At 47.2% G+C, this 21,361-nt stretch overlaps 1 protein-coding gene and 1 long non-coding RNA gene across 8 annotated transcripts in view; one reads left to right on the forward strand and one right to left on the reverse strand.

Moving 5' to 3' along the window:
• Window positions 1–21,361, reverse strand: part of PPP4R4 (protein phosphatase 4 regulatory subunit 4) — a 151,191-nt gene that overhangs the window by 19,007 nt on the left and 110,823 nt on the right. For all 6 annotated transcript variants that reach the window (XM_006133679.4, XM_025189915.2, XM_075926659.1 and 3 more), the window contains 6 exons: window positions 19,104–19,286; window positions 14,187–14,292; window positions 13,194–13,341; window positions 6,266–6,410; window positions 3,831–3,872; window positions 3,666–3,740 (listed from right to left, as the gene is read on the reverse strand). In XM_006133679.4, the coding sequence (XP_006133741.2) occupies window positions 3,666–3,740; window positions 3,831–3,872; window positions 6,266–6,410; window positions 13,194–13,341; window positions 14,187–14,292; window positions 19,104–19,286 (699 nt within the window). The remainder of the gene's footprint in view (window positions 1–3,665; window positions 3,741–3,830; window positions 3,873–6,265; window positions 6,411–13,193; window positions 13,342–14,186; window positions 14,293–19,103; window positions 19,287–21,361) is intronic.
• On the forward strand, window positions 864–20,446 carry LOC106732718 (uncharacterized). 2 transcript variants are annotated; one of them, XR_012903315.1, is made up of 5 exons: window positions 864–999; window positions 1,756–1,811; window positions 16,222–16,393; window positions 19,563–19,609; window positions 20,320–20,446. It is a non-coding gene; the product is annotated as an uncharacterized LOC106732718 (long non-coding RNA). The 2 variants fall into 2 exon arrangements; XR_012903316.1 differs by lacking the exon at window positions 19,563–19,609 and having other exon boundaries at window positions 20,320–20,432.

Genomic DNA, 21,361 nt, shown 5'->3' on the forward strand with positions numbered 1-21,361 from the left:
CGTTGCCAGCTTTGTCCACATATTCATTCTGCTGATACCATTATTGGACCTAACCAAGTGAGTTATAAGATCAAGAACACATATTCCTGCGCATCCAGAAATATAATCTACGCTATCATGTGCCGAAAGTGTCCGTCTGCTATGTACATTGGACAAACATCTCAGACACTTCGCCAAAGGATTAATGCCCACAAAACAGATATTAGACAAGATCACAAAGAGAAAACAGTTTCTTGCCACTTTAACCAGAAAGGACACTCTCTAAATGACTTAGCCACCTGCATTCTGCTACAAAGACCTTTTACATCTGCACTTGAAAGGGAATCCTCTGAACTGTCATTCATGTTAAAATTCGACACTTACCAACAAGGACTTAACAAGTCTTTGAACTTTCTCACCCATTATCAAGACAGTTTCCCCAATTATCACCTGTAATACCATTAACTCACAAACATCCCACTCTCCCTACCTTTAATATCAGCAATTCACAGACACTTACCTTCCTTCCTCCCCCTTCCCACCCCCCCGCATCCTCCTTCTGTTCTGCAATGTGATTTGTCCTTTTCATATTTGTTCATTTTTTTTAAATTGTATCCTTTGGTATATATGGTTGTGACTACTTTCTTCCACTATTTGATCTGAGGAAGTGGGTCTGGCCCACGAAAGCTCATCATCTAATAAACCATCTTGTTAGTCTTTAAAGTGCTACATTGTCCTGCATTTTGCTTCAACTACCCCAGACTAACACGGCTACATTTCTATCACTATTATACATAGCCTGCCTGATGACTGCTTGAAAGTCTCTGATCCGTGGCGCCCGGACGAGCCCCATACCAACAGTGGAGAGCCCACCGGGACATCCAGGGGCGGCCCGTGCCTATAGGCAAATTAGGCAGCATCCTAGGGCGCCAAGTTGCATGGGGCGCCAAATTCCAAACCCTGCCCCTTCTATTTCCCATGCCTTACCTGGAGCACGGCTTCCCTGCGGCCAGAAGAGGGGTAAGTCCTGGGAGAGGCAGCGGCCGCGGGGGAGGGAAGGAGGCCCCGGGGGAGAAGGAACGCAGGTGGGCTTCCCCTGCCCCACGGGGGGGGGGGTTGGCCCTGGGGGAGGAGGAATGCGAGGGTTTCCCCTGCCCCGCGGGAGGGGGAGGGTCGGCCCCGGGGGAGAAGGAACATGGGGAGGTTGCCCCATGGGAGGAGGGAGTCGGCCCTGGGGGAGAAGGAACGTGGGGGGGTGGCCCCCGGGGGAGAGGAACGCGGGGGGGTTTCTCCTGTGCCATGGGACGGGGGGGTCGCCCCGGGAGAGGCGCATGCAGGCTTCTCTCTGGGGGGGGGGGGAATCTTGGGAGGAGGCGGGTGCAGGGGACTCTCTCTCCCGACTGGCACCCTGTTCTTGCTCCCCGGCCCCCAGCCTCCGAACTCCATCCCCAGCCCCAGAACTCCAACTCCATTCCCAACCTCCTGGCCCCAAGCCCCCAACCCTCTGGCCCCCAGCCCCAGAACTCCATCCCCAACCCCCTGGCCCCCAGCCCCAGAACTCCATCCCCAGCCCCTCGGCCCCCAGCCAATAGAACTCCATCCCCAGCCCCCCTCTCCCCAGCACAGAACCAAAACCCTCAGTCGATATCTGCCCTTGGGGTTGGAGGGGGGGGTGCCGATTGCATGGTTCGCCTAGGGCACCAGTTGCTGGCAGCAAATCTAGGGCCGTCCCTGGGGACATCACTCGAAGAAGAACAACTGTTTAATTTCTGACAGGATCTGATGAGAAGGAGCTCACTCCGTATGCGACTGAGGACAGTTAGGAGGAACTGGTAGGAACCGGACCGCGTGCTCTAAGAAATGGCGCGAATGGCACAAGGCGTTTAACGCGCATGCATGGTCTGACAGACCATTGCTGACGAATCTCCGAACTGTGGTGCCGGGACAAACCCAACAACTACAGTGGAGCACCCATAGGGATACCACTCGAAGAAGAACATAGAAGTATGGAATTCTGGCAGCTGAGGGTGTGGGGTACTCACAGAGGTCAGTGCTGTCAGAAGCATGTGGAGTAGCTCCACATGGCCAAAGCCAAGTTAATGTAAGCATGCTATAAAGGGGAAATATGACAGAAGAGCTTGGGGAATCTGAATTAGCCTCCACAAGCTAGCGCCTACTCCCCTGTTCCAAATGGGAGAAAACTGGGTAAAGCTGGGGATTGAGACTGAAGTTAGAGGTGCAAAGCATGAGGGGGGTGGGGAGACAGTTCAGAAATTAGTCAGATAAACCCATTCACCATTCCTGCCCAGGCTCTGATCCAATCTCTCCCTTTGGCTGAGTTTATAGATAGCCATGCTACCTAGATCTGATTGAGCTTGAGATCTGCAGAGAAATAGAGCAAGGCAGAGAGGCTGCCTATGGTGGTAGTCAATGGAGCTTGAGTTGGGAATGCTAGTGCCCAGTATAAGAGGCTCAGTGGTGTCTGCACAGAACAACGAAGGCCAGGTCTGAAGGTTCCTCAGCAATGCTGAAAAAAAGATGGCTTTGATGGCTCATTTGAGAGGAGTCCTGCTGTGAACAAGAAGTGGTGTGTTAAAGCTGTCAATCCTCCTCTAAAACTTATCAGGCCCTCAATTCTCACACACAAGAGAGGTCAGGGAGCAACTGGTACCTGCCTATATTGCAATTAAAAACCCACAGCTTCCCCAGGACAGCTAAACTAAGGATTGCGGAACTCAAGCTAAAAAGCAGTGTGACTTAAATTGAGTGTAGACTTCAGTGCTCAGGCTAGAGCCAGGACACTATGGCAGTGTGAGGTAGGAGAATCAAGAGCTTGGGATGCAGCACGAACCCAATCAGTTACACTGATGTGAAACAGCCCTGCAGTCTGAACCCCATAGGCCAGCTGTGGGGTTTTATTTGCAGCATAGACTACCATTATAGTATAGGCATACAGAGAGCTCACTGACTGGTATGTGAGCATCCAGGGATATGATAGACTACCTGGGGGAGTGCCGGCTGCAGCATTCTGCCAGGCTTACAGCTCCAGTGAACCACAATAGATTCAGACGCTAGAGAGGCTGTGAAGCAATAGCATTTTTCTGTCTTCTTTTCCAACACTGAGCAGCTCCTAACTGCCTCCTAGCCTCTTTAGCTCCAGGCAACCTACACTGAGCCTCCCCCCTGCTGGGCTACAGCTGTCATTGGTTCCAACCCCTTATTTCTTATGAAGAAAGCCTATTGCAGATACACAGCCTCCTTTGGCTTTCCTGGCACAAAAGAAAAGTTACGATATTAGCCTTTTCTGCATTATGAAGCTGTGTGTGAATTTTGAAGCATTTACATTACAGAGGCTTGCTAAAACATGAGTATCTCTTGGAAAAATCATAAAGGATTGTTGCTAACGTGCTTAACATTTTTAAGCTAAAAGGATTTCAAGTGCAACATTTCTCCAAAAAAATCAGTCTCTTATCTGCCATGTAATGAAAGGGATTTAAGATTTATGTTACCTTTTGGGATTTAACCCTTCTTTAGAGTGGAAAAGGAAACTACAAGCCAAAAGCGTACCTCCTTAATATACCCTTCACTTCACCTATACTAACCTCAAATCACCTTTGCAACAGCATACATTAATATTTAGCTTTAAACTATGAATCTAAAGCTGGCATATATATATATAAACATACCATTTCCAACAGGAGCTGTTCTTCTCTTTCTTTTTCTTGATCCAACAAATCATTTTCATAAAACCTTTTCTGAAACTTTTAAAATAAACAGTAATCAAAATAACCATATATCATACCTTACTTTTTAACTCTCACTTGCAAATATAAAAGTCAGAAGGTACTTACAGCATCCACAGAAATTTCCATTCTGTCCAACTCCAACACGGTCTAAAAAAATAAATTAAAATAATATTTTTACCCTAAACTAGCCAATAACTTCAAGAACATACTGTCTATGTCTAGACTGGCATGATTTTCTGGAAATGCTTTTAACGGAAAAGTTTTCCATTAAAAGCATTTTTGGAAAATAGCGTCTAGATTGGCACAGACGCTTTTCCGCAAAAGCACTTTTTGCGGAAAAGCGTCCGTGGCCAATCTAGATGTGCTTTTGCGCAAAAAAGCCCCGATTGCCATTTTCGCGATCGGGGCTTTTTTGCGCAAAACAAATCTCACCTGTCTACACTGGTCCTTTTGCGCAAAAGTTTTGCACAAAAAGGATTTTTGCCTGAATGGGAGCAGCATAGTATTTCCGCAAAAAGCACTGATTTCTTACAGTAGGAAGTCAGTGCTTTTGTGGAAATTCAAGCGGCCAGTGTAGACAGCTGGCAAGTTTTTCCGGAAAAGTGGCTGATTTTCCGGAAAAACTGGCCAGTCTAGACACAGCCACTATGTTTTAGCATAAAAGGAAACTTGTCATGGTAGAAAAGCTTAAATTACTGTCAAACAATACCTTAACCGGGGTCCCATCTGTAAGGATTTTTTTAAAACTGAAGAAACATAATTGTATTCTGGAGAAGATAAGAATGGCCATACTGGGTCAGACCAGCTAGCCCAATATCCTGTCTTTTGACAGTGATCAATGTCAGGCACTTCAGAGGGAATGAACAGAACAAGGCAATTATTGAGTGATTCATGCCCTGTTGTTCAGTCCCAGCTTTTGGAAGTTAAAGTCTTAGGGAAATCCAGAGCATGGATTTATACTCCTGACCATCCTGGGTAACAGCCAAGTTGATAGACCCATCTATATGCTGAGATGTTAACCCTGCAATCAGAAATGCTCACAGAGATCTGTTTTCCCAATGAACCCCACTCTGATTCACAAAGGAAGGGATAAATTGTACCATATACATGATTAGCTGCACAATGTTAAAGTATCACCACAGGGAAAGCACTGTCAATACCTGCTGGAATGCCCCAATTGAACTCGAAGGGGGAGAGAGAGAATAATCTGTGATGACCCCAGCCTTTTATGGGATGCAGGATACTCATTCTGCTGGCTGACGCATAGGAGGAGGCAAATCTATATTTTATCTATATGCCACCCATTTCCTCTTAGGGGGAAAACAGCTGGCACTAGGGATGTAAAGTTTAACTGGTTAACCAGTTACCCGATAAGCATTCACCTTACCAGCATGCTTACCAGGGTAACCAGTTAACTGGCACCTGGCCTGGCCAGAAAGGTCCCCAGTCTGTACCACGGTGCGGCAGGCCCTGTCCAACCTGGCCAGAGCAGTCTCCCACCCTGGCGTGGTGCTGGAGGCTTGGCCCCAGCCTGGCTGAAGCAGCCCGTGGTGCAGTGGGCCCGGATGAACAAGAACAGCCCAGTGTGGTGGGTCCTACCTGGCCCGAGCATCCCACTTGTGATGTGGTGTGGTGGACTCGACACAGCCTGCGGTGTTGCACCGTCTGATGGGCTTGGCCTTGCCTAGCCAAACAGCCCACAGCGCTGTGGGCCCAGCTGGGCTGGAGCAGCCCCCTGCCTACGGTGCAGTGCAACAAGCCTTGCCTGGCCTGAGCAGCTCCCCTCCTATGGTGCTATATGGTGGGGTCAGCCCACAGTGTGGCAGACACAAGTGGGTTGGACTCAGCATGGCTGGGGGAATGCTCCAGCCCGCCTGGGCCCACCATAAGGAAGTTAGCCAGTTAAACATATAGTTTAACCAGTTAACAATTTAAATGGGATTTTACATGCCTGGCTAGCACACATCCATAAAGACTGCAATCCAGATAATCCTGAACTGGCTTCACTGAGAGAAGAAGGAATTTTGTTTCCTACTTTTCCTGAGTGGCTGTGTTGGGGGGTCTAGCAGTAAACAAATGCACCTTGTCACTGAAGTGCACAAATACAAATATATTCATTAAACTGTTTCTAAGCTGCTCATTGTAAAAATAGAAACAACAGAAAAACAGTTATACCACAAGGATTCTCGATCTTTTTTACCAAGGTAAACCCTTCTTCTCACTCCTATATTCATACTCCTATCCTTGGAGTGGGCAATTACTAAATAAGGGAGAAAGCCTGACTTACAGTGTCAAGCAGTTAACTGTATTTTAAGAAACCAAGAAAATATCTTTTTGTCTTAAATTCAGTGGAAAACAGTATCTTTTAATTTGACATCTCTAATTTTAATTGTTCAAACTGACAAAAAAGAATAACAGTGTCTTTAATCTCCTATCCCAAACTCAAGAGCAAAGACTAAAATGTGGACATCAAATCAACTATCTTAATTTGCAGTGACAGCTGCGACATAAAATGTTTCTTGATCAGAAAAAATACTTACTCGTTTTACAATAGTCAAGACATCTTTATCTTTCTCCTGACACAGAAGTTTTCTTATACACAGCTCTAACTGCTGAAGTAAATGTTTGTCTGTAGGGACCTTCAAAGTAGATTTCACTTTTGGCAACAAATAGCAAAGCTTCATTCTGTAAGAAAAGGAATTCACGTTTAACTTCTCATGCAGATAGTGAGCAACAATTTGGTTCCATTGTTTAATAAAAGCCATAGCCAATTTGACTTCACTTCATATCTGCTTTTATTTTCCGGCCTACCTCTCAACTTGATTTTTATGAAGTACTTTGAAGATGTAAAGGCCTACATGAGAGTGAAAAGCAAAGCTGAAGAGTGTGAAAAGTAACAAAAGTGACTAAGGGACAGAATTTTAAAAGTATTTATACACCTAAAGTTCTAGATAAGCGCTTGGTGGGATTCTTAAAAGCATTCAAGTGCGGATGTTTCTGAGGTGACCCCCCCCCCCAGAATGCTTGGAACTTGCAGGAGACATGCTGAGATAGGAGCAGTGTGGGGGCTGCAGCCTGTGAAGCCCACACGACAGCCCAGGGTGAGGCTGCACTTGCCACTCAGGACACAGCAGCTGCCCCCCCAAACCATAGCAAGGCCACCCAGAAGTGTTACCGCCCAGGCTCTGGCACCAAAATTGTGCATCCTCCCCCCACCGTGGGTTGGGTACAATCATTATTCGCTGGCTGGTGACTTCTTGGATGGGAATGCTAATGGGCAGGAAATGTTGGGTGCAGGGTAGCTGTGCAAAGCGCCCCTCTCCCTCAGCCAGAAAGAGGTGAGTGGGGAGCACTGCAGAGGCTAGGTAGGGGGAGGAATTAGGGGAACAGAGGGTGTGGAGCGCTGCCGGAGCCAGGTATGGGAAGGGGCTGGCGTGGCACAGGAGGCGGGGAGCGTAGCAGGGATCAAGCATTCATGGGATAGGGCTGGAAAAGTGCAGCAAGTGCATGGAGCTGTACAGCAGAGGCACGGGGAGAGGCAAAGGATGAAGCAGTTGGGTGACACTGCAGGGAAGGGGCTGGTGCGGGCAGACGGTCCTTCCCATGACCAACCTCTACTGTGCCCCCTGCCCACTCTGCCCTAACAACCTCTCCTCATGCCCAGCCCATGCAAGAACCCCCATATTGCATCCTGCCAACCCCTACCCCTGTGCCCACCCCAGCCCATTCAGTGCCTCCTGCCCGATGCACTGTCTTTCCTTCTCTTACCCACCCAATTCCTGAAGAACAGCCAGGTTGCACCCTGACAACCTCTCCCCATGACCATCCCATTAGGCACCCCCTGCCCTCTGCCTCTTGCCAGCCCCTCCCCATGTCCAGGCCCTGAAGCACTACCTGACTGTTCCATCCCCTGCCACTCCTTGTGCCTAGGCTCTGCAGCACCCTCCCCCCTACTTGCTGCACCGTACCAGTCCCACCCCATGCCTGCCTGGTCCCTGTTACACCCTCTACCCCCCTAATCCTTTCCCAGCTCAGCAGCCTGGCCATCAGGGAAGGCAAGGTCTTATTGCGGCAGACTTGGCTCTACCCCTAGCCTCTGGTAAAAGCTGAGGACATGACGTAGCAGCCCTGGCTCTCCACATGGCTGCCAGGGAGAGCTGGGCTGGGAGAGAGTGGGGTTTGACTCCAGGGGCGGAGCCTTGGATGGAAGGGGCGGAGCTGGAGCTTGTCTTCTCCAGCTAGACTTTCATCCACTCATGCCTACCCTCCCAGCCTGTTGATTCTGATGTTGTGATGATGTCATTCTGTCATCCCGCAGGAAATTTGTTTATATATATGAGAGAGAGAGAGATTAAGATTGTAAAGTGAAATATTCTAAACTTTGGAAATGAAAAAGATAAGGTTGTTTGTGCAACCTTAACTGTGCCTACTGTTGCGCATATATGAGGAGTTAGTGGGGGAGGGGGGTTCAAATGAGTTAATATTTTTACATTATCTCTTTTTCTCAAATATACAGTATAATACCAGAATCATACTCTTTCCACTTAGCCTTAGATAGATGTGTTTAGAACTTTATACATAACATAAAAATAGCATCCCCGACATTTAATGAGAAATTATTTCACATATTTAATATTAAGGTTTATTTTCATATTTCACTGGATTAGAGAATGTCTTTTTTTTAAAGTTTCATTTGTCATCAATAAATTTCACCTGCCATTGTGCTGCCATGTAACACTGAGGTTCCTCACACACTTAGCTTGTTGTGATTAACTTAACTAACTTTGTGACTGACAAATTTTACTACTGCACTGTTCAGCTCACTTCAAGGCAATTAATGAATTTATCAAACAAAAAAGATCCATGCATGGGACCTTAGGTACCCCACTGTGAATCTTTTTTGTTGAGAATTGATAACTTCTTCCTATTTTTCTATCCTAGACATCTTCTAATCTGTTTTAGCGTTTTAGCCTTCACACTGTGACAACTGAGGAGTGATAAAAAATTCAGTTAATTCAGTGGGAGAGACGCCCATTCATTTCAATGGGTCTTGAATTTAGTGTCCTGTTTCTTTAATCTACTATATATTTGAAAGAATTTGGGCATCTGTCTGTGTGTCCATCCATCTGTGAGTCCATTTGTTCAAGAAATCCACCTAAACGGAAAAGGTAGGACCACAAAATTTGGTATACAGAGTCCTCCTATCAGAACTTACAACAACGTGTTTGGTTGCGCCAAGACAATGGAATGTGCCAGATGAAAAGGAAGGGGTCTGATAGGAGGAGACTGTTATACTGTAGAACGACCATAGGAAGCACAAAGGGGCCAGAGATGGGCACTAAGACAGCTATAACCCCATTGGGGCAGCAGGGGTGGAGAAAGAGACAGCTATCTAGTATATAAGGGTACATCTACACTACAGAGCTAATTCGAACTAAGCTAATTCGAACTAACCATCTAGAACTAAAAACTAGTTCGAATTAGCGTTTTGCTAATTCGAACTAGTGCGTCCACACTGATTAGACGCAGGGGCGCATTTAAGGGCAGCTGAAACCGGTTCTGGCAGGGCATCAGGTCAGTAATTGCTTTGTGTGGCTGCTATCTGAGGCTATCTGAGGCTCGTGCTTAAAGGGACCCCCCCGGACAGCCGGTTCTCAGCTTTTCCTGCTTGCTTGCCAACCTCGCCGAGGGACAGCAAAGCGTTGATCTCTGCGCCCGTGTGTGTCGGTGCTTCCCTTCAGGGACGCCACCGCAGGTGGCAACATGGAGCCAGAGCTCGCCCTGCACCTTCTGGAGCACTTTCTGGACTTGCTGCTGCAAGCCTGCCAGCAATGGCTTGAGGCTGCCTGGCACCTCCTGGTGCATGTCAGCCCCCTGCCTCTCCACCTGGCCGCCCTGGGGGCCGTGGAGGAGCCGCGGCGGCGCCCCGGCACTGGCGTGCCCCGCCGCATCTGGCGTCTGGACACCAGCACCGACTGGTGGGACCGCATCGTCCTGGAGCGCTGGGAAGACCGACAGTGGACCCAGAACTTCAGGATGAGGAGGGACACCTTCCTGGAGCTCTGCGAGTGGCTCGCCCCTGCCCTGTGCAGAAGGGACACTCGCATGAGGCCCGCCAACCCCCTCCAGAAGCGGGTGGGCATCACCCTCTGGAAGCTCTCCACGCCGGACAGCTACCGATCCGTCAGGAACCAGTTCGGCGTGGGGAGATCCACCGTCGGAGCAGTGCTCATGCAGGTACGGCACTTGACGGCCACTGCGCCGGAGGGGGAAGGGGACTGCAAGGAGGGGATGGGCCCCCCCAGGGACAAAGAGGGGGAGGGAGGAGGCGAAAGCGCCCCGCACCGGAGGGGTCGGTCTGTCCCGGCCGTACTACACGCCGCCAGGGGGCTTGCTTCCGGGAGTGGGGCGCGGGGCACTGCCAGGGCACGAACGCTCCCAGCCACCCGGGCGCCCCACTGATTGGCGCTTTGCTGTGTCTCTCTCCGCAGGTGGTCAAGGCCATCAACCGGGTGCTGCTCCGCAGGGTGGTCCGCCTCGCCGACCCAGACGCCGTCATTCGGGGATTTGGTGCCCTCAGCTTCCCCAACTGCGGGGGGGCCATCGACGGGACGCACATCCCCATCCGTGCCCCGGAACACCAGGTGTCCCGTTACGTGAACCGCAAGGGGTACTTCTCCATCCTCCTGCAGGCCGTGTGTGACCACCGGGGACAGTTCACGGACATTAATGTGAGCTGGTCCGGCAAAGCACACGACACCCGGGCGTACCGCAACTCCTCCGTGTGCCAGCGGCTGCAGGACAGGACCTTCTTCCCCGACCGCCACATCAGGGTCGGGGACGTGGACATGCCCGTGTGCCTGGTGGGGGATGCCACCTACCCACTGCAACCGTGGCTGATGAAGCCCTACACGGGGCACCTCAATCCCTCCCACCAGGCCTTCAATGCCAGGCTGACCAGGGCCCGCATCGTGGTGGAGGGGGCCTTCGGGCAACTGAAAGCCCGCTTTCGATGCCTCCTCACCCATCTGGACCTGGCCGAGCACAACATCCCTCCCGTGGTGGCAGCATGTTGTGTGCTCCACAATTTATGAGAGAGAAAGGGGGAGGCTTTCCTGCCAGCCTGGATGGCTGAGGCTGACCGCATGGCTGGCCACTACGGTCAGCCCCGCACCGCCGCCGTCTGGGAAGCCCAGCAGGGGGCCGTCCGGATCCGGGAAGCCCTGCGGGAGAGCTTCCTGGTGGAGAAGGAGGACTGACCTCTCCCTGTATGCCCCACTGGGGCCTTCTTCCACCCTACCCCCCTTTCCCTTTCCCCTCCCTACCTACTGTCAAATAAAGACACCTGTTTTTCAAACAAAAACGTATTTTTATTTAACATAACTGGGGTGGGGGGAGGAAGGAAGGAGGATGGGAGAGGGGAGGGGGTTACCTGGGACGAGGGGGCTGGAAGGGGAGGGAAAGGAGGAAGGGAAAGGAAAGCTCAGGGGTGGGGGTCCGGCTGCCTCTCCTGTCTCGCAACACTGCGGGTCTGGGGGCGTCGGTGGGGAATGGTTGTGGAGGGTGGGGCAGGAGGGACGGGGGGTGTGGAGGAAGCAGGAGCGGGAGCAGGAGCGGGAGCAGGACGGGGAACAGGAAGGGGAGCAGGGGGAGCAGGAGGAATTGGGAAGCGGTCGAGCAGGCTCTAGACGTGGCCTCGCAGGGCACGGCCCTGCTCCTCCAGTGCCTCCAAACTCCTCCGGCGCAGCCTCAGGTCCTCCTGGACCCAGTGCTCCTGGATGCGGAGCTGTTGCTCCAGGAACCGGAGGTGCCGCCTCTGGTAGTCCTCCTGGTACCTGGCTCTCCTGCTGGCCTGGGCTCGGGCGGCTGCTGCAGGCGGGGTGGTGCGTCCTGCAGTCCCAGGTGCTGCGGCTGTGGTGCAACAAGACCAGCGGTAAATTACCCCAGGGGCCCAGGTGTGTGAAACCCAGCTCCCCTCTGCAAGGCCAGGGCCCCTGCAGGATCCCCAGCTGCTGCTCCTTGGTGGGCAAGGCCCAGGAGCACGGTCCCGGGGCTCCCTCTCACCCCAGCCCCCCGTACACGTAAGGGGAGCACGATGGTACTCACATGTGGACGCCTCCCCGGCCTCGGATGACACAGGCGAGCGGCTCTATGGGGTGCCTCGGGGGTCCCGGGTCCTGGGCAGGCTGCCAGCAGACTCCTGGCTCTCGGAGCCCTCCTCCTCCTCCGTCTCTGGGAGCGGTCCCTCTGCCCCAGGGTCTATCACGTCCCGGGGGGGAGGGACGGCATGAGACCCCAGGAGGCGGTCCAGAGCCTGGAAGTGGGGGCACGCCTCCGGGTCGGCTCCTGGCAGGCAGGCCCGGGAGTAGGACTGCCACAGGTCCTTGATTTTCCAGCGCACCTGATCCCAGCTGCGCTGGTGGCCCCTGGCAGCCAGGCTGGCAGCCATGCGGCCATAGACTGCCGCGTTCCTGTGGCTAGTGCGGAGATCTTGGACATTGGAGGCTTCCCCCCAAACCTCGATGAGGTCCATGATCTCCGCACTAGACCACGCGGGCGCCCGCCTCTTGCGGCCCCGGGCAGGGTCCTGGGAGCCGCCAGGCTGGTCCCAGGAAGAGGGGGAGGGCTGGGTGTCATCGGGTGGCTGGCTCATGGGGTGTCAGCTGCTGGGTGTGCTGGCACGGGTGCTGGCAGCCTTGCAACTGGCACAAACTGTGTAGCCAGCCCGTGGCCCTTTAAGGGGTCCGGGGCCGGGAGGGGGGCAGTAGAGTTTGCCTGGTGTTGGCCAGAGTGGCCACCAGGGCAAGCTGGGAAGGGCTAGCCTCCCACTAGTTCGAATTAAGGGTCTACACAGCCCTTAATTCGAACTAGTAAATTCGAACTAGGCTTAATCCTCATGGAATGAGGATTACCTAGTTTGAACTAAGCGCTCCGTTAGTTCGAATTTAATTCGAACTAACGGAGCACTAGTGTAGCGCCTATGAAAGTTAGTTCGAACTAACGTCCGTTAGTTCGAACTAACTTTGTAGTGTAGACATACCCTAAGAGAGTTTATCGGTTTCTGTGTCTGTCTGTGTGTCCATTTGTCCCCCAGTTAGTGTTATGAACCTCCCCCCAGCTGTGCTCACTGCAACCAAGGACAGGCACTTCTCACCTGGGCCTGAGTCACTGTGGTGAGAGAAAGTTGAGGCTGTCTTCTCTCCCCAGAGCAGCCTGCATGGTGAGCCCCTTATTCCCAGTCCCACCCCAGAACAATGATTTCAATGAAAAAAACCAACAAAATTTATTTGAGTTAAAGACCCTGGCAACACTCAGTAAATCTTCTAGTAGACCAATAAATATCTTTGTAAAAGGACAAATAAATTATATCACCTGGTCCTCCTCTAATCACTGTTATGCTGACATGCTCTAATAGATTAGTCGGCAAGACTTTATAGAAGCCATAATTCCATATAATTGGTACAATACCTCACATTTGCTACTGGATCATGTGTAAGCTCAAGCACAGGAAGAAAGAAGTATTTACAGAAGAATGATTTGGAAAACAGTTCCATAATGAATTCACAGGTGTCTAAAAACCGAAGTCTGTTCCAGTAACTTTTTCCTTGGCCCAGCTCTGGAAAATAAAACCCCAAAATGGTTATCTGTAAAGTTTTCAGAATGAAGTAGATTATGTCTCAAGGATTAGCTTTAGATTAAAAGTGCTTTTAATAGGATGAAAAAACTTGTCACAAAGCCCATAATGTCATTTTATCACAATTTCACTCTCTGGTTGAAATCCTGTCCCCATTGAACATAGTGTACTTTCTCTATGGATTTCAATGGCAGCCAGGATTTCATCCTCTGAGTTTGATTAACCCACTGAAATAGCAGAACTACCAAGTGACACAGCTGGTACATGGAACATAAACTTCCACATTTCATACCAGGTGTATAAAGCTAGAGCTGTGTAAACATTAAGGATCATTAATGAGGGCTTCTCATCTTTCTGTGCTATTTTTGAGGAACTACAGGAGAGATCAGAAAATCAAACTTGTCAGCTACTTTTAAATTATTTAAATCATCTATAAATTATTCATTTTTCAGAAAAACTTATCATTCAGCACTCTTAAAACACAGCCTCTACTGTTCTATTTTCTAAGAGAAATTGTGCATTATATAATAAAGTGCCTTCAGCTAATAATACTGAATTCCAGCAATGTGGTTTACAGGGTCTTTCAGCATACAATAAATTTCCTACATAGACTCCTCCTGCTGAGTATTTTGCATAGCCATGGCACATATTCACACGTGTTATCTAATGACACTGTAGGCCAAACTGGTGATCTGGTATGTCTTCTGAATATTGTTACGTCATTGATGATATGGTTACAGAGCACAACCCTAAGCACCATTTCTTTGTCATTTACCAGAATTAATTTGCTTGTCATAAAGTAATTAAGAAAAAAAATTACTGCTTACGTTCAATCAATTTCTGAATGACTTCATGTCTCTGTTCTTGTTTGCGGTTATAGCGTAAATAAACACAGAGAGTTCGAGCAGCTGCTTTTTGGACAGGGAGAACATTCTTAAAAGAAAAAGAAAATACAGTAAAACATCTAAAGGCATTTATAAGTGCTTCTGCAAACACTATCGACTACAAGATAAAAATAGGCAACAACTCATCAGGTTCATTCTGAAAGTGTGATGTTTTGGAATGTAGTTTTTTTTCCTTTTTTCCCCTTGCAATAGATTCTACATTATATTTCCATTCTAACATTAACAGATATTATACTTCAAGTTGAAATGCTTTCTAATCTCTACTCAGATCAAACGTTTTTACAAATAGACTCCATTAATATTTAATCAGGCCTCTTCTTTAATTAAAACAACTGTCTCTTTTCAGACTGATAACAGTCATATAATAGCTTATAGGCACAGCTGATTGGAAAAGTTGTGTTCCATAACATTTAGAACAAACTCAGATGTTTAAAAAGGTTTCAATGTTTGACATGACAACCTGTACGGTGACGAGCACATCAGAACATAACTTACTGTAGACCACATTTTGATTTCAGTTTCTGTGGGTCTTCATGGCTCTTGATGTGTGTAGTACTCACATACCTATCATTTTGGCCGCGATCCAACTAAGCACATATGTATGTGTTTAATTGTATCTTTATCCAGTAAAGCACTTAGGTATATGCTTAATTTTAAGTCATACACAAAAGAGTCATGGAAAGTGATTACTTTCTGCAGAAATTTTTTATTTTTTGTTTAAAAAATTTTTTAAAACATGAACACTTTCAGCCAAACCCCAAAATATTCAGATTCAGATGTGCTACTATAGTATCTTGGGGAGCTGTAGTTCATTTGCCCCATGTCTTCATTCACCTCTTGGGGCTGAACTCCCCAGTGGACTTCCATCTCCCATGCTACACCATGCCTATGGGACTCCCATAATTTAGTGTCTCCTGTCATCCTGTCATCAAAAGGTGCATAATAGGATATGTAGTCCAACCAGGGAGCCTGGACAGGTGAGGAGACTAGAAGCATGAGGCAGCTGAAGAGGCGGTTACTCAGCCAGTGCACTAATGGACATTCCTCAAGATAAGTGTTCTTATTGATGCTCCACTTCAGGTTATGGTGCTTCACTGCACCTTCGCTCAGAGAGCTTTACAGCAGTGCCCACATGGACTTTGCATTCTGCTGGTGAGTGTCCTCAGTTCTTTCTCTACAATGGAGCCTGCTCCAAACTCTAAAATACAGAGGAGGAGGCTGGGTAGTGATGCACCCACAGGGACACTCATCTCAAAAAATGTCAGTTACAGCACCTAGCAAGTAACCTCCTCTTTGAGAGAGAGATATCCCATTGGATGCACCACTCTAGGAGTATGTCTAGACTACATGGCTCTGCGCCAGAGCCATGTAGATTAGTTTACTAGACATACCCAAATGAAGCGGCTATTAAAATTAAAATGGCTGCCACCCTGTGCCGATCAGCTGTTTGTCCGCACAGCATTGTAAGTCTGGACACTCCGCGATCGACATCAAAGGCATTTGTCGACCTCCCCGGTATGCCTCATGTATTTTTATTGAGCTGAAACAAAGCCCGGATAATTTAGGTTTTTGAAGACAGTCTAGTGTAAATTGGAGAGGGTGGAAGCAAGAGAGATATGTGAGGCAGAACACTGTGTGGTGAACTAAATCCATTTATGAAAATAGGTAGTAAGTGTACAATGTGTTCTGCAGTATAATAGCACTGTCTGGATCTGTTCAACAACAGCCTACCTCTTCATTAAAGAGCCACTGAGAAGCCATGCATTCAGGTGGAGCGTTGCTATGTTAGGTTGTTGGTGGGCCTCTGCATTTGGGATAACAGGTTCAGAAGGGGAGGAAAGTGACATTCATGTTACAAATGGATATCACATCTGTCCGGGCCACGCAGGAGCTATTAGGATAACAGATTGTCAGTCCGTGTCACCATGAACTTGTTTCTCATTGTGTATTTCCCCAGACCTGCTCTGGAACAGAATTTGGGGCATTTTGTGTTGGCCATAGCTGAAGAAAGAGCTAGTTGTCAAGAACTCCAGCTTTGGAAGATGCCACATACGATATTGTTTAGCTCCCACTCATGATCGAGGGGGAAGATCGAATGAGCTCATTCACCATGGTGTGCCGTGACCCAGGTAGGTATGAGACTAAAAGGTGGCTATTGTATTGGATATATCAGTTCTGCAGTTTCATAACGTTGGTGCATAATGAGTGGGACAGAGCTCTTCCGTGTATGTTTTACAGTCAGATATTCCTGGTGTAAAAACTGGGGCAGCACCAAGATTGACAGTGCCAACTGGTGAGGCACTGCATATCTCAGAGGTGCTTTGTGTAGGGTCAATGCCAATGGGTGGAGACACTAAATGCACAGGGAGAACTGTGTGCTGTGTTGGTGCCAAAGTAGTTTGTTTCAGAACTGAAGCACGGGTATGGGAGTTAAATCATCAGCAATACAGTCTGTGCAACTGACTGTGCTGCAGTGCAGTGCTATAGCCTTCACTTCAACCTTAGCACTGGAATTACTGGTTGTCTCCAGCCACTGATGCCTGGATGATGCTGGAGGTACCAGGAACATCATGCATGCTGAGCAGCAGAGCTGTGGCTCCAATAAGACTGACCTGGTTGACAACCATTTCGGGGCTGTGTCCCCTATGTGGCAACAAAGCTGCTGATTTTTTGTTGGTTATTCTTTAAGATTTTGAGAACAGACTCTACCACAAACAGGACTGTTGGCCTGGGTTACAGGTGGGTCAGTGGGACTTTCCCATGAAATTAAGTTTCAGCCTCAACTCTGTCCTTGCATGCCCTGAACTTCAGTTTATTACAGTGGGCACACTTTTGGGGTTCAAGGGATTCCCCCAAAACCAAACATATTGAGAATGGCCTTCTGAGGCCACTTTGTGCATATCTTGAAATCTGGTGAACCAGGCATTTTGTGGAGTCATTAACTCTGTTAACAGAGAAGGTAAGTGTCTAGGAACCAAAACTTATCTAAATAAGAAAACTAATCTAACTACTCCAATTTCGTAAAGTAACACTGAAAAAGTGAAAAATAACCATGACTACTGAGAACCATCTCAAGCTGGGGACAACAGAAAAGGAACTGAGAAGTTTGAGCTGCACGCATGCTACTGAGATACCAGTGATATGTGAAGTAGTCACGTGTATGAGCACTGCAATAACATTCTCTAAGGGTACATATACACTACATCCCTTTTTTGATAAAGGGATGTAAATTAGACATATCAAAATTGTAAATGAAGCCAGGATTTGAATTTCCTGTGCTTTATTTACATAATGGCGGCCACGGCTTTTTTTCCAAAAAGCTGCTTTTCGAAAAAAAAACCACAGTCAAGACGGGGATCGTTTGACAGAAATGCCACTTTTTGAAAGATCCTGTACCCTCATTTTCTGACCTCAGGATCTTTTGAAACGGGGCATTTCTGTTAAATGATCCCCATCTTGACTGCGGTTCTTTTTTGAAAAGCGGCTTTTCGAAAAAAGCTGCGGCCACCATTATGTAAATAAAGCACGGGAAATTCAAATCCCAGCTTCATTTACAATTTTGATACATCTAATTTACATCCCTTTATCGAAAAAGGGATGAAGTTTAGATGTACCCTAAGTGAAAGCTCAGGGATACACCTTAACCTGGAGTGAAGCACCCACCAGATCATCTGTAGAAGAACTACAGCCCTCATGAAGCAGTACAATAGCATACCAAATTGAAATATTTTGGTTGCGTGAAAGCTAAAAATGTTTTATTTCCAGGCATGCATTTTCCAATGAGTTTGTATATTTTTGCCGCCTACTATTCCTAGTAAGCAATATGATTCCTGATTTACCATTTACTCCAAAGAAATCAAAGGCATAAACCTGATGTAAAACCGGAGTAATACAATGGTGAATTGGGCCTATTAACTTTGACCTTTTATTTATATTGTTTATCCATTTTCACTGCTTGCTCTCTCTTTTGTGTGTGTGTTTAAACTCCTTAGTATAGGGGTTGTACTTTCTTCTATTTCAGAAAATCACTTAGCACATTATTGTGTTACCAAAAATAAACAACAAATACTCTTTTAGGGTATGTCTATACTACAAAGAAGATTGAAGCTGCTGCTGTGATCTTCCAGGGTTTGAATTAGAGGGTCTAGTGAAGAAACGATAATTCAAACTGAGAGGGGCACTCTCGTCGATGTCGATAGCCCTGCTTCCATGAGGAGTAAGGAAAGTCGAAGAGAGAGTGTTTTCCCTTCGACTTCCTTTGACTTTCTGCAGTGTGGACAGTGCCAAAAGTCAAGTTAAGGTACTTCAACTTCAGCTATGATATTAATGTAGCTGAAGTTGCATATCATAATTCGACCTTATCCCGTAGTGTAGACATACCCTTACAATAATCCTCCTCTTTGATTAATTTAATAACGACCCAATCCAGTCTTTCTAGAGCAAAATTTACTGCCATGGAATTAAATGGCACATAATAAAGAGTATAATAAAAAAGTAAGTTAACGAATCAAGTAGAACATTTTTCTCTTCAGATATGAATTTGATTTATACAAAAATCAATGGTATGGAAAGGAAAATCCAGAAAAGAATAAATAACATTTCATGAAATTGTTATGTAAGCCCAACTTTTCCTAAGAAAGATGGGAGGTTCTTCAAACATTTTCTTAGCGCTATATGATAAAATTTGTAAACACCCTAACTGTTTTCTACTTGAAGGTAATATAAGAACGCTAATTTCAAATAAAATATATAAAGGTATTAATTATTTTGCATTAGTCATTCTGAAGCACCAGAAACAAATATCAAAACAACAGCAGAGAGATAGAGCTTGGGGCTCACATTTGTCATAATGATTGTCAACATTCTGTGCAAAAAACGATAATAAATCTGATCACTTGATATGATATGAGGCAGGCATGCATATTTTTGTAGTAATTTTTCATGAGTTCTCCATTTTAAAGAAGTTGCTGCTCTCTGTTCCGCTGTTGTTAGTGCCGGAATCAAGTCAGGGATAGTCAAGAACTAAAAATATAAAATAAAAGCATTAAAAATGTAAAATCTGAAGTAGTTATGATACAGTATTATTTAAATCCTAAAATGTATGTTAATTGAGAAAATAAAAATGATTGATTTATTCCTATTTTAGGATGATAGCCTGTGTTTTTGCACATGCAAAATCCATTCATCCAATCATGTTATGATGTGGTCCCCAGTAATGGACAATGTGATCACCTCCTTATATTAATACACTGGTATTTAAAGCATGCCCTGAGGTAAAGTAATATCTCCATTTTACAGATGGGGAAGCTGGGGCATTGAGACACTTGCCCATGGCCACAGAGAAAGTAAGTGGCAGAGTTGGGAATAGAAAAAATACCATTCAATAGCTGTTCTTTTCTGAGGTGTGTTGCTCATATTCATTCCATTTTAAGTGTGCACATGCCTACATGCATGGTTATCAGAGAACTCCGCCATAGTGGTATTCATAGGGCCAGGTGTGGTGCCCTCTGGTGTGATGCACTCATGCAGCAATATATCAGGTGCTACCAGTACTACACCCTCTCAGTTCTTTCTTGCCAGTAACTCCAACAGAGAGATAGGAGGGTGGGTAATGAAATTGACATGAGCAACACACCTTGAAGAACAACAGTTACAAAAAGGTAGGTAACTTTTTTTCCTTTTTCAAGTGCTTGCTCATGTTGATTACATTTTAGATGACTCACAAGCAATATCTATGGAAATGGGCTTTAAGTCCATAGCTTAATGTCTTGTAGTACTGCACTATCGAAGCCAGCATCATCTGAGGCCTGCAGGGAGTAGCCCAACAAAGCTGAATCGAGCACCCAGCAATCCAAGATAACAGGTGACTGAGACAACCAAAAAGGGCAGAGATGGTTGAGGAAGGAGGGTGGATCCAGTATGTTGGCTAGGATGCCATCCTCCAAATGACTGCTTCTGGCCTACCTGACTTCTGGGAGGGTCAGGTTGAGTGATCGAGCAAAAAGAGGATAGGTAACATAGCTTACATCCTTTATCCTTTTCCTTCCCCCTGTAGGAACCCAATCTGGGAGCCTGCCAGGACCTAGACTGCATCAGAGGACAAAGGTGCGGAAGAAGGAATGGCTTTCTGGACTGCTGAGGGATGTGCAAGGCCAAGGAGCAGTGGGTGGCTCAGAAGTCCTTCAGCCTATGGAGCCTTGGCTGTGTCTAGGCTGGCAAGTTTTTCCGCAAAATCATCTGCTTTTGCGGAAAAACTTGCCAGCTGTCTACACTGGCCGCTTGAATTTCCGCAAGAACACTGACGATCTCATGTAAGATCGTCAGTGTTCTTGTGGAAATACTATGCTGCTCCCGTTCGGGCAAAAGCCCTCTTGCACAAATCATTTGCGCAAGAGGGCCAGTGTAGACAGCACAGTACTGTTTTGCACAAAAAAACCCTGATGGCTAAAATGGCGATTGGGGCTTTTTTGCGCAAAAACGTGTCTAGATTGGCACGGACGCTTTTCCGCAAAAGCACTTTTTGCGGAAAAGCGCCCATGCCAATCTAGATGCTCTTTTCCGAAAATGCTTTTAACAGAAAACTTTTCCGTTAAAAGCATTTCCAGAAAATCATGCCAGTGTAGACATAGCCCTTGAGTCAGTCAGCTCAGAAAAGAGCACACAAAGGGGAAATCCTGGATAGTGGTCTGCATTTCCTGGGACAGCCCAGAAGTTTGCAACCAGGAACTGAGTCTCATGGCCACCTCCAATGCAATCTCCTTGACACCAAAGTCTGTGGCATCCCAGACCATCTGGATGACTCCCCAGGCCACTGCCGTGCTTTCACAGATATGATCAGAGATGCTGTAGGGAGATGAATATACAGATACTCTAAGCCCTTTACAGAAACATAGTACTTCTTTTAAGTCTTCTTTGATGTCAGTGGAATAGAGGGGGTAGGTTGTCACACTGATTTGCCTATCTTGAGCACCTCTGAATGGATGGAGAATGGTCTATTGATAACCACTACTACTTTAGCAAAGCAAGACAAGGTGCTCCAATTAACCATCATGGACGGTAAGAAGGAACTGAGAGGGCATAGGGCCGGCAGCATCTCA

Source organism: Pelodiscus sinensis, chromosome 4, assembly GCF_049634645.1.
Source record: "Pelodiscus sinensis isolate JC-2024 chromosome 4, ASM4963464v1, whole genome shotgun sequence".
Classification (NCBI taxonomy): Eukaryota; Metazoa; Chordata; order Testudines; family Trionychidae; genus Pelodiscus; species Pelodiscus sinensis.